Source organism: Pyrus communis, chromosome 12, assembly GCF_041283825.1.
Source record: "Pyrus communis isolate YQ-2024b chromosome 12, ASM4128382v1, whole genome shotgun sequence".
Lineage (NCBI taxonomy): Eukaryota > Viridiplantae > Streptophyta > Magnoliopsida > Rosales > Rosaceae > Pyrus > Pyrus communis.
The window spans coordinates 22,271,234-22,286,486 of NC_142576.1; the positions used below are offsets into that span (position 1 = coordinate 22,271,234).

Genomic DNA, 15,253 nt, shown 5'->3' on the forward strand with positions numbered 1-15,253 from the left:
TTAACAAACAATCCAAGTAAAAATAACAAAAATAAAAGGAATAAAATTAGAAGTAAAAAATAACATGTAAAAGGGCAAATTGTCAAATACATGAGTCTGTGACAAGAGGCTAGTAACCATATAATTTGAAAGAATCAACTTGATCATATTACAATTCGACAATAACATAAATATTTTGTAACATTCTCAACGTATATATATTAGGCAAGTATCTTATGTTGCTAGACAATCTGGTAAAAGAACATTCTACTATTAGCTAAACAATTTTGGCGCAAACAATTTTATAGAGAAATGATAAACGCACATCATTTTTTTTTCTACTACACATCTATGTTTAGCCATGTCCATTATTTCTGTTTTATTTATTCAATTTGATTGCCCGAAATGAAGATGAATGTTTAAGAGGCTACAGAAGATACGTGTGAAAATCAGATTTCATCTTATATTACCATCTGTATATCACTACATGTACGTATCAAACAAGAGTTTAAAGGCTTGGGGACCAAGGCAACTCCTGCAATGAAGGAAAACAAGTCACTTGGCATGGGTTTCCTCAAGGTTGAAATAATGTAGAGGATAACTTACATGTCACGGATGTATGCACTCTTCGTGGAGGGGAACTTACTTGTCAAGGGTGTGTATTCTCGTTGTCGTCGAAGTTATTTTTCGAAAACGCAAGACGTGACAAATAGATTTACTTTATTATTGTAGATTATTATTCCAGAATATCGTACATCCTTAAAGTCTCCTAAAGCAGTATACTATATCTTTAAGCATCATATAAGTTTTTCTCATGAGTAACATGTTAGAGTTACAGTTCAGCCTCTTCCCACCTCTTAAAAATCTGTCTTTAACTGATGCTGAAGCAACAGAACCGAAGCGCTTTTTGCTGCCTCGACTTCTTTGTTCTAGTAGGGCGACTTTCTTGATCACCGTTGATCTCGGAGTTCATGCGGTCGGAACGATGCATAATATGATCCACAGCAGGTGTCTCTGTAGTTCCGTCCTTGAAGGAAAGCAACGCAACCTGGTTACTGTCATGAGAAACCGAAAGTTCCTGCTCCAGGGAAGTAGGTAGTACTCTGTTAAGGTTAACATCCTTCGACAAGGAATTCGAACCTGCATTGCTGCAACGTAAGATGAATAAATAAAAACGTTAAACTTTTGGCTCCGAGATAAAATCACGAGAGGAAGTAAAAGATTGATCATGGTGTCTTATTGTAATGCTAAATGAAGCGATAAAATACGTTCAAGGATAAGTTTCTGAGCTAATTTTGACGTGTATTATTTGCACCGCCAAGAAGGAAGTATGATCAGTATTCTTGACACAATTACCTTAAGTTGTGAATGACAGAGCTATTCCTTGCGGACACGGGCTGAGTTGTCTTGACAACCTCTTGTTTAGATGCTTCAGGAACATGTTCACCACTTCCACAAACTCCACCTTCTAAAGATTTTGGGTTACCTACATTATTTTCCCTTGGCGGGATTCCATTGGTGAAGCCAGAAGAGGACCGCATTTGAGCATTCAATCTATTTTGCTGAACCTTATAAATTACCTTTTCTAATGTTCCTAGAGCTTGTTCCACTTCAGAACTGATCAAAACATTTCTCTTTCCATTTACACGATCCCCTTCAGCAACTCTGTTGGGTGTTCGAACCTCAAATCGCCTGCTTTCTTCGCTCTTTACCTCCTCAATCTCATCAAATGAGTTTCCACCTATAACTTGTGCAACTTCTGGAGCAACTTCACTTGCAAGGTGAACTTGTGCATCATCTGGAGAAGCATTAATTGTAGGGTGATCATTATTGACTTTATGATCCACATCTACCAAACTCTCATCCGTCTTATCTTTTACCAGATGTTCTTCCGAGAGACTGAATGTATCATTATGTAGCTTCTTTTCTTCCAAAGCCCCATTTGATTTATTACGTGAAAAAAGAGCTTCACGTATATGAGAGTACAGCGGGCCACTCAAGGCCTTACTGTAATCTTCGTTGCAGTTAAGCTTAGAAGACACTACCTGTAAGTTTGTAGGAGTGTTAGCATTGGAAAATGTGAAGAAACGTAAAAAAAATAGAATCTCATACATTAGAATGAAGGGATGCTTGCATGCAGTTTCAGCAGAACGCCCAACATGCAACCTCAAGAAATTTCCCTACCCTCCCCTTCCTTTTCGAAATACCTCTTTTGGTTATATAATTTTTTGCACATGTCTATGTATCTTTAGCTGCATCGTTTTATACTAAATACGAAACATATAACCTTTTGGTAGAGTTTGAGACCATTGCCAATGAGCTGCCTCGAGATAAAATTTATAAGGGATGGCGGGATGAAATCCATCTTTATATCCGTACTTGATATTGTCCTACAACAATAGACGTTCTTCAAAGCTTTAATTACAAACCACAGAACAAAGTCAATAGGTATTACATTCAAGTTGCCATGGCTTACCGAAAGAAACTTCTTTCGTTGGTAACCTTCTGCAAAGCAAAGCCACCCACCATATCTATCCTTACAGCATCCTTTGCTCCAGCAGTAGCCTCATTGGTGGGACAATTAGTACCATCAATGCTTTCCAAGTCGGAGATCTGAGACAACATTTGCAATAAATCAGTTTATTCAGGTTTCTATTTTGGAATTGCAGGAGTATTGGGATTATGGAAACCAAAACAAATATTGAAGCCAAATGACTATTTTGGTTACCAACCGATTTAAAGAGCACAACAATCAGATCATCTTGGAAGTACTCAAACATAAAATAGTGTACAGCTGCCTCCCTAGCTGAAAGTGGCCATGGAATTTTCATCCTTTCTTCCAAAAATATAAACAAAACTCAGCATTCCATATGGAAATATTCTCGGACGTGAGAATTCAAATAAGAATTTTTTTAACACATGATATAGTTTTATGTTTTATCTTAGACAAACCTCACTAAAGATATCTGTTCACCGATCCTGACCTTCTGCAAACATTTGCTAGAGAGGATTTTGAAAGTTGGAACTGTAGACTGAGGCCACCTGGAGGAAGTTAAAATAAACCCAATTATTGTCTAAATGAGTTAAATCCCTTCAGTACAGTCTTTTAGCTCCTTAACGACATTGTTGTTGCAAACTTGTAGCCCATTTCTCACAGAAAACAACTTTTTCAGTATAAATTCCATCAAGCAGACCATATCTCATTACAAAATATATGCATAAATCAAGTGCACATGCAGTGATTGAAATGACTTACCATTTCTTGTAAAGGTCTGACTCCCACGAGATGCATAAACCTACAACAAAAGGAACCTTGTTTGTCTCAAAAACACTCTTTTAAAGTTCAATATTTGTTAATGAGGCATATGAACTTTCAAGTATTTTGGTTTCACTTACAGACATCCACAGGCCCATCTACATAGCCTTCAGCAAGTAATGTATGAAAGGGACTGCCTTCAATTCCCTCACGATACATCACACGGAACTCTTCATTATCCTGTTTTAACTGTAAGAAAAAAAATATTTTGTACGTCAGTGTCACTGTCATCACACAGGGGTCACCACACCTTGTTGATTAAAGAATAGAAAAACTTAATAATCATTAATATAAATGAAATAACATTTAATGACTGCTGATCAACATCCCAATTGAATAAACCCCCTTAAAATTTCAAATATACTGATGTAAATGAATAGCATTAGATTTCAACAACAATAAAAACCATTTTTCAAACAAGCGAAGGTCAAAAATTAGAACTTTACAATGTTCATGACGATGTTAAGTTTTAGAAGTTGTGCGTATTGAAAAGAGAGAGTCAGAACCACTTTCCCTTTGTGCATGATAACAACGAAACTCAGCAGCCTTATTAAAGCGAAGAGAATTGATTATACAGAAGCAAATTTATAGTTGAGGCCATGAGGGAGAGGCGCGCACATACACACACACACATATATATATAAGGGAAGGAGAAAAGTATTATAACTACGAAGACAGTTACAGAGTAAAGCAAGATTTGAAGAACATAATGCAGATTCGATAACATACTTTCCATTCGGGTTGGGTTGTGGTCTCACAGGTTTTCAATCCCTTGTCATTAACAAGGGAAGCACTCCTTAACATATCCAGTAAATTGGATACTTCAGCCGTCTTTTCTTCAACCATATTCTCATTGCATCCTACAGGAGCCATAAATATAAAATTATTAAGTGTTCACATATTTCTTACACCGCTTTAAGACATCGGTGGTGGGTGCATGATTGTTGCCGGATTAAATATGTCAAACTCAAAAAGGAATTTGTTAAGAACTAGCCACCTTCATTTTCATTTTCCAAAGAACGAATCAGCTGATTCTTGACAAGGGTTTTCAATGCTTCCTCATCACTTAGACTAGGAGATGCCAGTGTCCTGTCCAGCCTCTCCCTGTACTGAATGATCTTTCGCGGTTTCTCCATCTTCGTATCTCCAAAAAACTGCGAAGATCCCTCGTTAAGAAAGTTATGCTACCAGTCAAGCCAGATATTCCCAATATTTTGCAAACTTCATTCCCTTAACACATAATTATTTATAAAAACAAAGATTAGAGTCTGTTATAATCAAGAAAAAGCTTCAAACATCACACGTGCCATAAAAAAAAATAAAAAAAAAGACACAATCAGTTAACCTTTCATTAAACAAACTGTTATATATTGAAATTTATAAGCGTATTGAGCAACCAAAAACATTCAACTCCAATACTTCTTTTGAATATATTCCATATTGGGTATTCAGGTTCAATATCCATACCGCTTTTTCTTATTGCATAGAACAGTGTTCTCTCTCTCTTTCCCGGAGTTTAAATGAATTTAGTGTGGATTATCACTCGTATCAAAAAATTCCAATATTCACAACAACAACAAAACTTCAGTTTTGGGCAGATGGGATAAAAAAATATATATAGAAAACACTAATTCGAGTGCCTACACATATAAAATCGCATGAATATCATCAAAAAAAAAAAAAAAAAAAACAGCAGCAGAGATACCAAAAACGATAAAAACCCATAAGAAATTTCAGTCAAAAGTTTGAGACTTTAACTCACAGGAAGCTCTGTAACCAGTTGCAGTGACTGCCCAGTTCACAACTGTGAAGTCTGAAGAGAACCCAGAATTCGAATACTGAAATCTTGAGGATTTTGTGCAGATCTCAATGGAAAAGTAATGATTCCGAGCACTGAAAAAAGAGGCAAGGCCAGCTGATTTTTTTATACCCAGACGGATTTCAAACATGGAAAAAATAGGTCTTTGGGCGTAACGGATTGCAGACGCATAGCAGCTAACTACAAGTCTAAAACCACATGCTAAAATACATATCATAAATTAAAAATCATATTTGTTTTTCTTTTTATAAGACGATACTGGGTAGAGGGGTTTTGATCCGTAACAATTTTATCGAATTTATTATCTTAAGTGGTCGTTTAGAATTCAAAATAATCGAAAGCGTTTAAAAAAAAACATTTTTAGGTTTTAAAAGTATTTTAAATGTTATCAAGAAGAAGCATTAATTATGTGTCTTTTGTATGCAGCATTTTAATCGTTTTTTTAGAATTCATTTTTATTTTTACTAAGAATTGATTTCAAAAATAATTTCATCAAAAGCATTTTCAAACATTTTAAAAGCATTTTTAGACAAACTAAGAAAATAAAAAGTGAATTAGGGGAGACAAACAAGAGTACTAGATAAAAGGAGAAAAGAAATAAATGGTTACATATATGGTTGAACCATTTTAGAGATTGTCGCATCACATTCACATCTAAATATACTCAGAGCTCGTTTACTTATTAGTAATGAAAATGAAAAGAAAGGGAATGGATTCCGTTCATGATTTCTTTCGCCTTTACTTATATATAACCTGTAATGAGATTACTTAAAATCCGTAATGAATTAACTCAATTTTAGCAGTTTGATTAACTAGGGGGAGTTGTTAATCCAATTCTCTTTCCTCGCCTTTCCCATTCCAAAGTGAACTGATTCTATAGTTTTTCATTACTAATAAGTAAACGAGTCTTATAGTGGTTTTTTTTTTATTTTTTTGTCAGTTCACCCAAATAGAGCAAACTATTTGATATATATTTAAAAAAATTGTTATTAACATTTTAAAAAAAAAAATTCATTCTTTCTTTACAAGTATATTCTTCCTTCAAATATTAAATTTTTGCAGTGAAAAATAATAATTTTAAAATGCAGTAACAATTATCAATATTTATGTCAATATTCAAAATCCGTGGGGTGCGATGCATAAAATACACTTGACATGATGGTGATTATACCAAAAGCCAAGAGGGTGCTTGACACGTTGATTTATTCGTAACTAGTTATGGACGTTAGCCATTCATTGACGTGGCGGTCAGGTGTGGTTGGAAGGAATTGGAAGCCACTACTAGATTCGCGCCCCTACGCGCAATTGAAGCAAACTATGGCTGTATTCAATAGGAACATTTCGAATTGCTTACTAGTTAAGTTAGGTTGTTCATTTTCATTTGAAAGTGAGAGATTTTAGATTCAAATTTTATAAATGATGAATTCGATACTAAATTAGGTTACTCATTATGTGATTTAGCCGAAATTTCATTCCTCTTAATGTAAAATATCAATGTATTAAAAAAAAATCATTGGGTAATAACGTATTTTTATTGTATAAATTTGATAATTTTAAATTGTGTAATTTTTTAATTGTTATTTCATTATCATTTAAAAAAAAATTATTTAGTTATTAATGTTTTAAATAAGTTGGCAATTCATTATGAATATGTAATTTGCTGTCAATTTGTTGAATATCTTTATATGACCAAACAACATTTGGTTCAAATGATGTTTTGTGTAGAGGACATTCCAAATAAGATTCAGAAATTAAGCAATTTTGAGTATGGGGAACCTCAACTTTTTTTCATGATATAGGAGCAAGTTGTCCTATGTAGGAAGTTCAAAGGTGACACATGCTCCACATTACTCCTGTCTGCACTGTCTAGACATTTGACTTGGAAATCACCATATGCGGGTCGTGTTAAAAATAAATCTCACATTAATGAGGAAAATAACTTTACATCTACAATAAACATACATTGTTCGCAAGAGCTGAATATGAGGCGAAGATAAATATTATCTTAAATTCTATTGAACATGTTATTGTATTGCGGAAGAAATACATCATTGTATCGTTGATGATGTTCTTATTTAATAAAATATCGAAATCTAAGGGCCTCAACATGTTGTAATAGAATGTTGTGAATCAGGTGACGTTCTTACCTAATACGCGTGAATGTTTCCAGGTGTGTACATAAAACCAAAAGAACGAAGTCGTTGTGAGTCGGTGAGGGAAAAAAAAACACAAAACAGATGGATTTTTCGAAAATTATTCCATATGTCGGTTAGAATAAAAAATTTGGTTGTTGAGCATGTGACTGGAATCACTGGATAAATTATATGAAAAGAATATGTAAAATATTTGAGGATATGCGCACTCACATTTCTTATATGCTTAGTTGTGTCCCCTTTTTTTTCTTTTTTCCTTTTTTTTTTTTTTTTTTTTTGTGGTAAACTAGTTGTGTCCTCCTTTTGATAAGAATAAAGAAAGCATCGAAAATGAAAGAAATGAGACGTGATATCCGTGCACTATTTTTCTTTTCCTGCACATACCAAATGAGAATTGAGGGACAGAAATATATAAACTGTGGTGTGCAAACCTCTCGGGATGCCATGGTCAAAATATTTTAGCAGCCTAAGCTTTTTTGTTATTATTTCGTGAGGAGTTGTAAGGCTGAAAGTGAATCATGTAAGAAGGAAAAGAATAAAAAAAAATGAGAATTCAGTCGGAAGGAAAGGAGCAGTGTCAGAAGAAAATGGTGAACAAGGTTATGTTGAGACAGTCTTGGTGGGGAAAGGAGCAATGTAATAAGGAGATGGTGGAGCTGGTTTGAAAATTTAGTTGTGGTGCCGGGCGGCACGGTGATGGTGATGGCAGCTGTGGAGTCGTAGCAGTTCTGTCTACGGAGGGGGAAATAGAGACGGAGATGGTGTAAACATGATGATTGTGATGTAATGTGTGAGAAAGAAAGATGTGATCCTAAAAAAATTGACTGGTCACAGACTATGGACCAATTCTTCCTTGAACTAATGTTGGATGGAGTGCACAATAAGGTTGGTCGCACTTTCGACAAGAAATCATGGATTACCATGATCACATGCTGTAATGAGAAATTCGGGTTTCAGCATGGTAGGGCGGTATTGAAAAATTGGTACACTGTCAGCATGGTAGGGCGGAATTGAAAAATCGGTACAATGTGTTCAGGAAACATTACAGTAGCGTTAACATTCTGCTTGATGAAAAGGGTTTTACTTGGGACGAAACACAACAGAAGGTAGTGGTGGCTGATGATCCGGTCTGGAACAAGTATGTCGAGGTATATTTGAATTGTTCTTGATTAGTAATTTAATGGAGACATTCTATTGCTCGTACCTTACTTTGTTATAAATGCAGGCACATCCCAGTTTCCACATGTACAGAAATAAAGCTATGTCATATTATTCCGATTTGTGCATCATATGTGGAAATGACGCTAGATTTTTGAAAAAGTTCCATCAAGCTGCAATCGAAATCTTTACAAGGGAACCAGTGCCAAGAAAATTGACGGAGATGCTCAGAAGAAGTCAATGGGTTCAAGTGATGTCAAGAATTTTTCAGATCGAAAGGAAAGGCACCGTCCTGTAAGCACACAAACCTTACAACTGTCTAGGAAACCACTAAGTACGGATGGAGTTGCGGCCAATGCTCTAGGAGATATGGCAGTTGCAGAGTCACCGTTGAAGAAACTGAAGAAAGAGGCATCTCCGTAGAGAAATTTACTGATGTCCTAAATGCTATTGACATTTTGGAGGATGAGAAGAGAGCCAGGATATTTTTAGCATTGCACCCCGCTCTGTGAAAGAAGTGGTTGCTGAGAAATCTTCGTCCACTGTGATCCATCTTTCTTCCTCCTCCCATTACCTTCACAAGGTATAGTTTTGTAGCTCGTAAGTCGTAAGTTGGGCACATTGAACAATGCTAGCAATATTTGTAGAAAGGGCTCCTTGCTAGCTAGACAATTATACTTGCTTTTTCTTCAAGTAAAAGTCGTGAATATGATGTAGGTTGTGATTAATAACATGTTACATGATTAACATGTTTTATGCAACATCTTTGGGTGGGCTGTGAGCCGTAATTAACTGATACTTCGTACCATAAATTGATGATAATTGAGGGGATGAGATCGGCATGCAGTTTAAATATGTTTCGTGTGCATGAAGAAAGCCCTTGCAGGAACGAATTCTATAGAACTCAATTTTATAGATTGTATGCAGTAGAAAAGATGTAAAACACAGGTGGAGTATTTACGGAACTCTTAATGCAAACACCAATTTGTAGAATGAATTTTTTTATCTAAACAGATTGACCAGACAACCAAAGGTCTTTCGATGCCTCAGTTCTTAAACGTTTGAGAGAAACTAAAAAGTATGTAGATAGTTCTAAGTTGAATTCGCGATTATCAGTTCCCTTAGATACTTCTAAGTTACATCCATCCACGTTTTCATCAAGAATGCGTTCTTGGGGTGATCTCGTAGTCCTACGGCACAGGCCTCGGTGCAACCCAAAATTTGCCGGCCTTGTTGTCGCAAAAAATTGGGAGGTCAACAAAGAAATTTTCTTGTAAATTCTTACAAAGACTTCTAATTGATTAGTGTCTAATTTGAATTTATCTTGTAAATTCCTTCTATTATTTTGCATTCTCCGTACGCTTCGAAAGCAGAAATAAATAACAAATAATATGGAAAGAAACAGATCGGTTTGTGTTTCGTAGAAGTTAGTAAACAAGTAAAAAATGGGAAGGATAATCAAACATTAATTATTACTTCGATTTGGGGTTGTTACTAGTAAGCACTTCAATGACAATTCCCCATTCCCTTTGTGCAATTGTAGTGTCCTTTGGATCTTCCACCACAATGGATGATCCCCGGCCCATTCTAATCTGTAGACTCAAAAATAAATTAAAATCATAACGTTTAACTTGAATCTATCATCATATTCATGAGAGTTTAAACTCGGAATCTATAATGTAGAAAATATGATAGAAACTTATTACCCAATGGTTTTAAGAGCATAGAACATTTTGGTCATCGTCCTTTAAAATTGGTAGAAATAATCTGTGATTTTACAAATTATTGCACTAGTTGTCCTTCCGTATATTAAATTATCAAGTTAACAATTATTCATTTACGGGAACTCGGTAACTTTGGTCATAGGGCGCCATATTGATGTCAAGTAGGTCATTTTATTAACAATGTTGAGATTTTATTTGGTACTTATAAAAAAAGTTCTTATTTATTGGCCCTATTGTACTTGTTAATTTATGCAGTACCGATATTACGTTCATGCATGTAAGTGGAAAATAGATCAACTAAGAATAATTAAAAAAAAACAAACGTTAATTTATATTTTGACGACGAACAAGCAAAATAGATACTAAAAAAGAACATCGTGTAAACTTCATTAACTGATTAGTAAAAGAAAAGCACACCCGGAAGAGATCATATATTGGTTTTTTATTTGATTCATAATTATATTTGCACATACAAAATTCACACGTTTTTTAAGAATTGGCTACAATAATAGAGGAATCTAATATTGTATATGGATTATAATACGCATCAAGTAGTATATCAATTTCAATTTTGTGTGTCTTACAAATACTCTCGGCCGGTATTCGCATGTATAAAGACAAAGCGAAGTTCTTTTTTGGTGTTGGAATTGCCCGAGAATTCGACTGCCATAATATTATTACTATCTGTAGGATCCCAAGGTAAGATTGTGAATAGGGTTTTACATGTACATGCAATTTCTTCCTTAATCCCTTACTCTAGTTAGTTTACAAAAGATTAAATACTCTATATATGCAGTAAAAAGAATCAAACGTTTAATAACGACACTTGTACAAGAGGTAACCCTAGTCAATGAAAGCTCTCCTTTTCCTCCTTGAGAAAATAAATGTAGAACTCGATAACAATTGTAACAAAATAAGTAATACATCGCAACGCATGGTCTCACATCAAATAATGCCTCACAACCAATTTACGCATTTCCATCTCATCCAATTGCGTAATTACTTTAGCCTTCAATTTTTCTAATGAACTCTTGAACTGCTTCAGTTCATCCAACTTCTTCACAGTCTCGATTGGCTGGTCCCACCAAAATTTGCTCGCCTCATCCTCCTCCATCTCCTCTGTGTCTATTTCAAGATCTAAGCCAAGATTTTCAAGATCTATGCTCGTTTTGGACACCATACAAGATTCTATTGAATTGGACTCGTTTATACTGCTGTCTGTATCATGATCTTCATCCTCAGAACTAGCATGCATGGAGATGTATTGGCGGCCATGCAAGGCATTGTTTACGCGTTCAAGGCGAGAGAGAACAGAATCCGCCGATGGGTGGCCAAAGACGTACAGCCTGCCACACGGAGAGAAAACAATGACGGCCACCTCAGCGCCACACAGACGGCTGAGTTGACAAGCCTTCCTGAAAAGACCGCCCCTCCGCTTCGAAAACGAGACCAGCAGGGAATTTGGTTTCTCTATTTTCTTGATAACAAGTTTTCTTTGAACAGGTTTTTTATTTGGAAGAGCGGTACTAATAATGCCTGGCATATCTCTAGCAAAAATGGAGCGAGTTTATGGAGTTTGCGATCTACAGTAGGTTTGTGCTTGTAGAAGACGATATAAAGGAAGAGATTAGAGAGCCCTAGAGTGGGATATGTATAGACACACATTATGAACAGAAAATAAGTCGGTGAAAACATCTACTTGATTAGGCAGTTAACCCTTTCCCAAGGTTTCCTCATCCGTTTCTAAATCCAAATCTTTTCTTCTCTTATCACGCGTTCTCCAGATTTCAAGATGTGGAAAGACAAACTCGTAAACACGATTTGATTGTTCGGAGAACAAAAAAAAAAAAAAAAAACGATTTTGTTTGGTTTGTGTTTCCTACAAGTTAGGAAACACGATTAATTTCGATGTACCCAATTCACGGTCATATAATGTTATTATTTTACTTAAAATATAATATATATATATATATATACTTATTTTTCATTCATTCACTTTAGAAGTGGAACATAGGAACTTTGCTGCCCACTCATATTTAACGTGCAATAGTAACACCTCGTGGCAGCAGTTGCGAAGTCAGGTTTTGCCGAGGGAAGGGGCGAAATTCAAAAGTGTGTAAGGTTCAATCGAAGCAGTTGCTTTCACATTGGAGAGTGCAAAGTTTTGAGTCAATATTCATAATAGAAAACAGTCTCTTCACCAAAGCAGTTGTAAGCGGTAATATCAAAGCCATGTAAGAAGCTTAAATTGGTTAGGTTTAGATTCTAAAAAACGTTAGGCGCTAGTCAAGCAGTGGACTGGGGCCTAGCAGCTGGGCGCCTATTTGAGATTTAGGCAGGAGCCTAGATGAATTTAAATAAATTTCTTTTATCGTAAAATAAGCATTAAACAATATTTATATTATTTAAAAAATTAATACAATATTTATAGATAATGTGAGAGTTTAAGATAAATACGCTGGGGGTCTTAAAAAGAGGGAAAAAAATACATACAAGAATAATATAAAATAAAATAAAAAAGAAGAGGAGAGAAATGGGTTAACAAACCACAAAAAATGGTGGGTCAGAAAAGAAAAAAAAAAAGAGGACAATATTTGAGTACTGACTAGTCAGTACTCAATTTACTCACTATAACAGGTGGCCTAATAACATTATAACATTTGTCTATTTAATATTTTCCCAAATCTTTTGCTATGTTCAAGCTAAAAAAAAAAATTAAATGAAAATACCATTGAAATATTAAATGATAAATTACAACTTTTTATTCATAATCTTTATACAAACAACAATTTAGTTTAACCATTTTCTATCATTTTTAATAAGATCATTAATTCCTTGCAATTGAGAAAAGTTATTTCTCAAACACATAGAATAAATATAAATATCAAGTTAATCATAAAATGCCTAATTAAGTCGATCTTGAAGTGTCAATAGGTACGTGAAGTTTGGGGAAGAGATTGGTGGTGTGCTGATGATGGTGGACTTCGGTTGGGTGGTGTGTTGATGATGGTGGGATTTAGGAAATGGAGGATTAGGGAGTTAATTTGGGTGGGGTGGACTTTCTTAGAAAGTCAAGCCTTTTTGTTTTATTAATAAAAAATGATGAGGCTATCAGCCTCCCACATGACCTAGGTGGCGGAAATTTTTTTTCAATATGATCAGAACATGGGATGGTATATCACGTGTTATTATACAAATAGTAGGATATGTGTTTAAAAAATTAATAACTTAAAAAATTAAACTTTTTAAAAAACGCAGGTGTACTATGTTGATGCACAAAATTGGGTCAATCTTGGACCAACGTAAATCCAACCGTAAATCACACAAACGCACAAGAACACAAAGATATATCGTGGTTCACCTCAAGTTGGACTACGTCCACATTGGTGTCGATTCAGTTTCACTATGTAAATTGAGGGTTACAATATGGAGGCTAGGGTTTGCTCTCTTTGTTATATCCTCTAAAGTGAGGTGAAGGATCCCTTTTATAGAATAAGGGTTCCCTTCACCTCTTACATGCTTCATGGGCTAGGTCGTGAGGCCCAAATACTAGGGCCCAATATATGGTACAACAGGAGTCCCCAAAGTCTTCAGTCAAGAAAGTCTTTTGGCTGGAGACTTCAAATCCAATCCATGTGTTGGCCGAAGTGACTAGATGTCGTCCAAAACCAGTGCTCGACATGAGGTGATGTTCAAAGTGAAGCAATACTCAGCTAGAGGTAGCACACGTTTCGAGGTTGCTCAACTAGAGGCAATACTCGTGGCCAGGCGGTTGCTCAGCTGAAGGCAATGCTAGTTGCGAGGCGGCTCGGCTCGTGGTGTTTCTCATTGTGAGTATGCACTCGACGTTAGCTTTTGCTCATTATACGTTAACTCTCGACCATTTGGTCACTTTCAGGCCGTTCCCCCTATCAACTCCGGCCATGACTGGGCCTCGAATTTGTATAATCCTCTTCCCTACATTTCTCGCTTCATGTTGGTTTTAAAATCACTGAAAATGACTGAGATTTAAGCTCGTTAGGAGCTTTGGAAGTCGGAGGTTCAACTTGCAAAATGCAAAACCTTTGCGATAAAGATGAGTACAGCCGTACTCGTAGGCATGTGGCGCGCATGAACACGTGTGGATGGTTGGAGGATGCAGCGCGTAGCTACCTATGCAACCACCTTGCAGCGGCGCGTGCAGCGACGTTGGGAGGAACTCGAGATCCCTTCTTAGGTTCCTCGACATGACGGACCTGAATCCGCCCTCTGTTTTTCGAAATTTCGTCGTTTGGTTATATTTTCGTTAAAGGCAGCCACTTGGTTGTTATATGATTCAATGATCCAACCATTGGATCATCACCAAACTTTAATACATTATTTTACGTAATATTTGAGGACATTAGAAACTTACAAATTGGGAATCCAACGTACGAATCTTCCCGAATTGGATTTGTAAGCTCGTAAAATAAAACGTTGGCTGCCACTTGAATTTGCAATTGGCGGAGATCCAACCATTGGATCGTAATGAAATTTTAATATGATGTTCTAGAAGAATAATGTGCATCTTTGGAAGTTTTGGATCGGACATCTGAAGTGTGGATCCTTCAGATTGAGTTACGTAGTGTTGTGGACCCTACAGTCAACCTTTAACCAACGCTTGACTTTTGGTCAATGGGTTTAAAATCATTCTAGAACATCCTTGGGGATGTGTTTTATGTAAGTTATGTGTTCTATAGATAAGAATTCTGAGACGTGATTTGATAATTGTTTTAGGTGACGATCGTTCGTGACACCTCCATATTCATGCTTGGGAGTTATAGCGTGGACTTCAGGTGAGTGTGTCTTTTCCTTTTTATAGTATATATATGATTGATAGTTTCCATTTATGCATTTGAAAAAGAATTTCTTACATATGCCTGGATTAGACTAAAGTTTATAAGAATTAATGAAATGACGAAATTTATGAAATATGCTACATCCTACAGGATGCACATGTATGCTTATAATCTTTGATGCCATAATTATATCTACGGCTATGAATGTTATTATGTTGATTAGAATTATTGAATCATTATGGCATGCTTATATTCATGTAGTCTGCTCATCATGTTGCATTCTGGTG

General features: G+C 35.7%; 2 protein-coding genes and 1 pseudogene across 5 annotated transcripts; 1 reads left to right on the forward strand and 2 right to left on the reverse strand.

Annotated features, from left to right (window-relative positions):
- Positions 1 to 682: 682 nt before the first annotated feature.
- On the reverse strand, positions 683 to 5,766 carry LOC137746040 (uncharacterized). Of its 3 annotated transcripts, none has more exons than XM_068486089.2 (11): positions 5,058 to 5,766; positions 4,293 to 4,525; positions 4,025 to 4,155; positions 3,376 to 3,484; positions 3,236 to 3,275; positions 2,932 to 3,021; positions 2,712 to 2,811; positions 2,456 to 2,592; positions 2,267 to 2,369; positions 1,336 to 2,024; positions 683 to 1,127 (listed from the first exon to the last, which is right to left on the reverse strand). In XM_068486089.2, exons 2-11 carry the CDS (start codon positions 4,429 to 4,431, stop codon positions 851 to 853), a joined length of 1,815 nt encoding a protein of 604 aa, XP_068342190.2. In that variant the 5' UTR covers positions 4,432 to 4,525; positions 5,058 to 5,766; the 3' UTR covers positions 683 to 850. The 3 variants fall into 3 exon arrangements, with proteins under 3 accessions (XP_068342190.2, XP_068342192.2, XP_068342191.2); XM_068486091.2 differs by having other exon boundaries at positions 4,293 to 4,449; positions 5,058 to 5,396; XM_068486090.2 differs by having other exon boundaries at positions 4,293 to 4,516; positions 5,058 to 5,292.
- A 2,046-nt stretch (positions 5,767 to 7,812) lies between these two features.
- LOC137744546 (uncharacterized) lies at positions 7,813 to 9,186 on the forward strand (annotated as a pseudogene). Its single transcript, XR_015953951.1, has 3 exons — positions 7,813 to 7,926; positions 8,233 to 8,415; positions 8,493 to 9,186. The product of XR_015953951.1 is annotated as an uncharacterized LOC137744546 (transcript).
- A 1,726-nt stretch (positions 9,187 to 10,912) lies between these two features.
- Positions 10,913 to 11,742, reverse strand: LOC137744547 (agamous-like MADS-box protein AGL62). The gene has a single exon (XM_088680897.1). It carries the CDS (start codon positions 11,690 to 11,692, stop codon positions 11,090 to 11,092), a length of 603 nt encoding a protein of 200 aa, XP_088537023.1. The 5' UTR covers positions 11,693 to 11,742; the 3' UTR covers positions 10,913 to 11,089.
- Between the last annotated feature and the right edge of the window lie 3,511 nt (positions 11,743 to 15,253).

Bases quoted from the DNA above. Each gene is read 5' to 3' on its own strand.
- LOC137746040 (XM_068486089.2), bottom strand. From the start codon at position 4,431: ATGGAGAAACCGCGAAAGATCATTCAGTACAGGGAGAGGCTGGACAGG. The intron at 4,156-4,292 runs GTGGCTAGTTCT...TGGCTCCTGTAG, and splicing joins TTTGGAAAATGAAAATGAAG to GATGCAATGAGAATATGGTT. The intron at 3,485-4,024 runs GTATGTTATCGA...TTTTTCTTACAG, and splicing joins CAACCCAACCCGAATGGAAA to TTAAAACAGGATAATGAAGA.
- LOC137744547 (XM_088680897.1), bottom strand. From the start codon at position 11,692: ATGCCAGGCATTATTAGTACCGCTCTTCCAAATAAAAAACCTGTTCAA.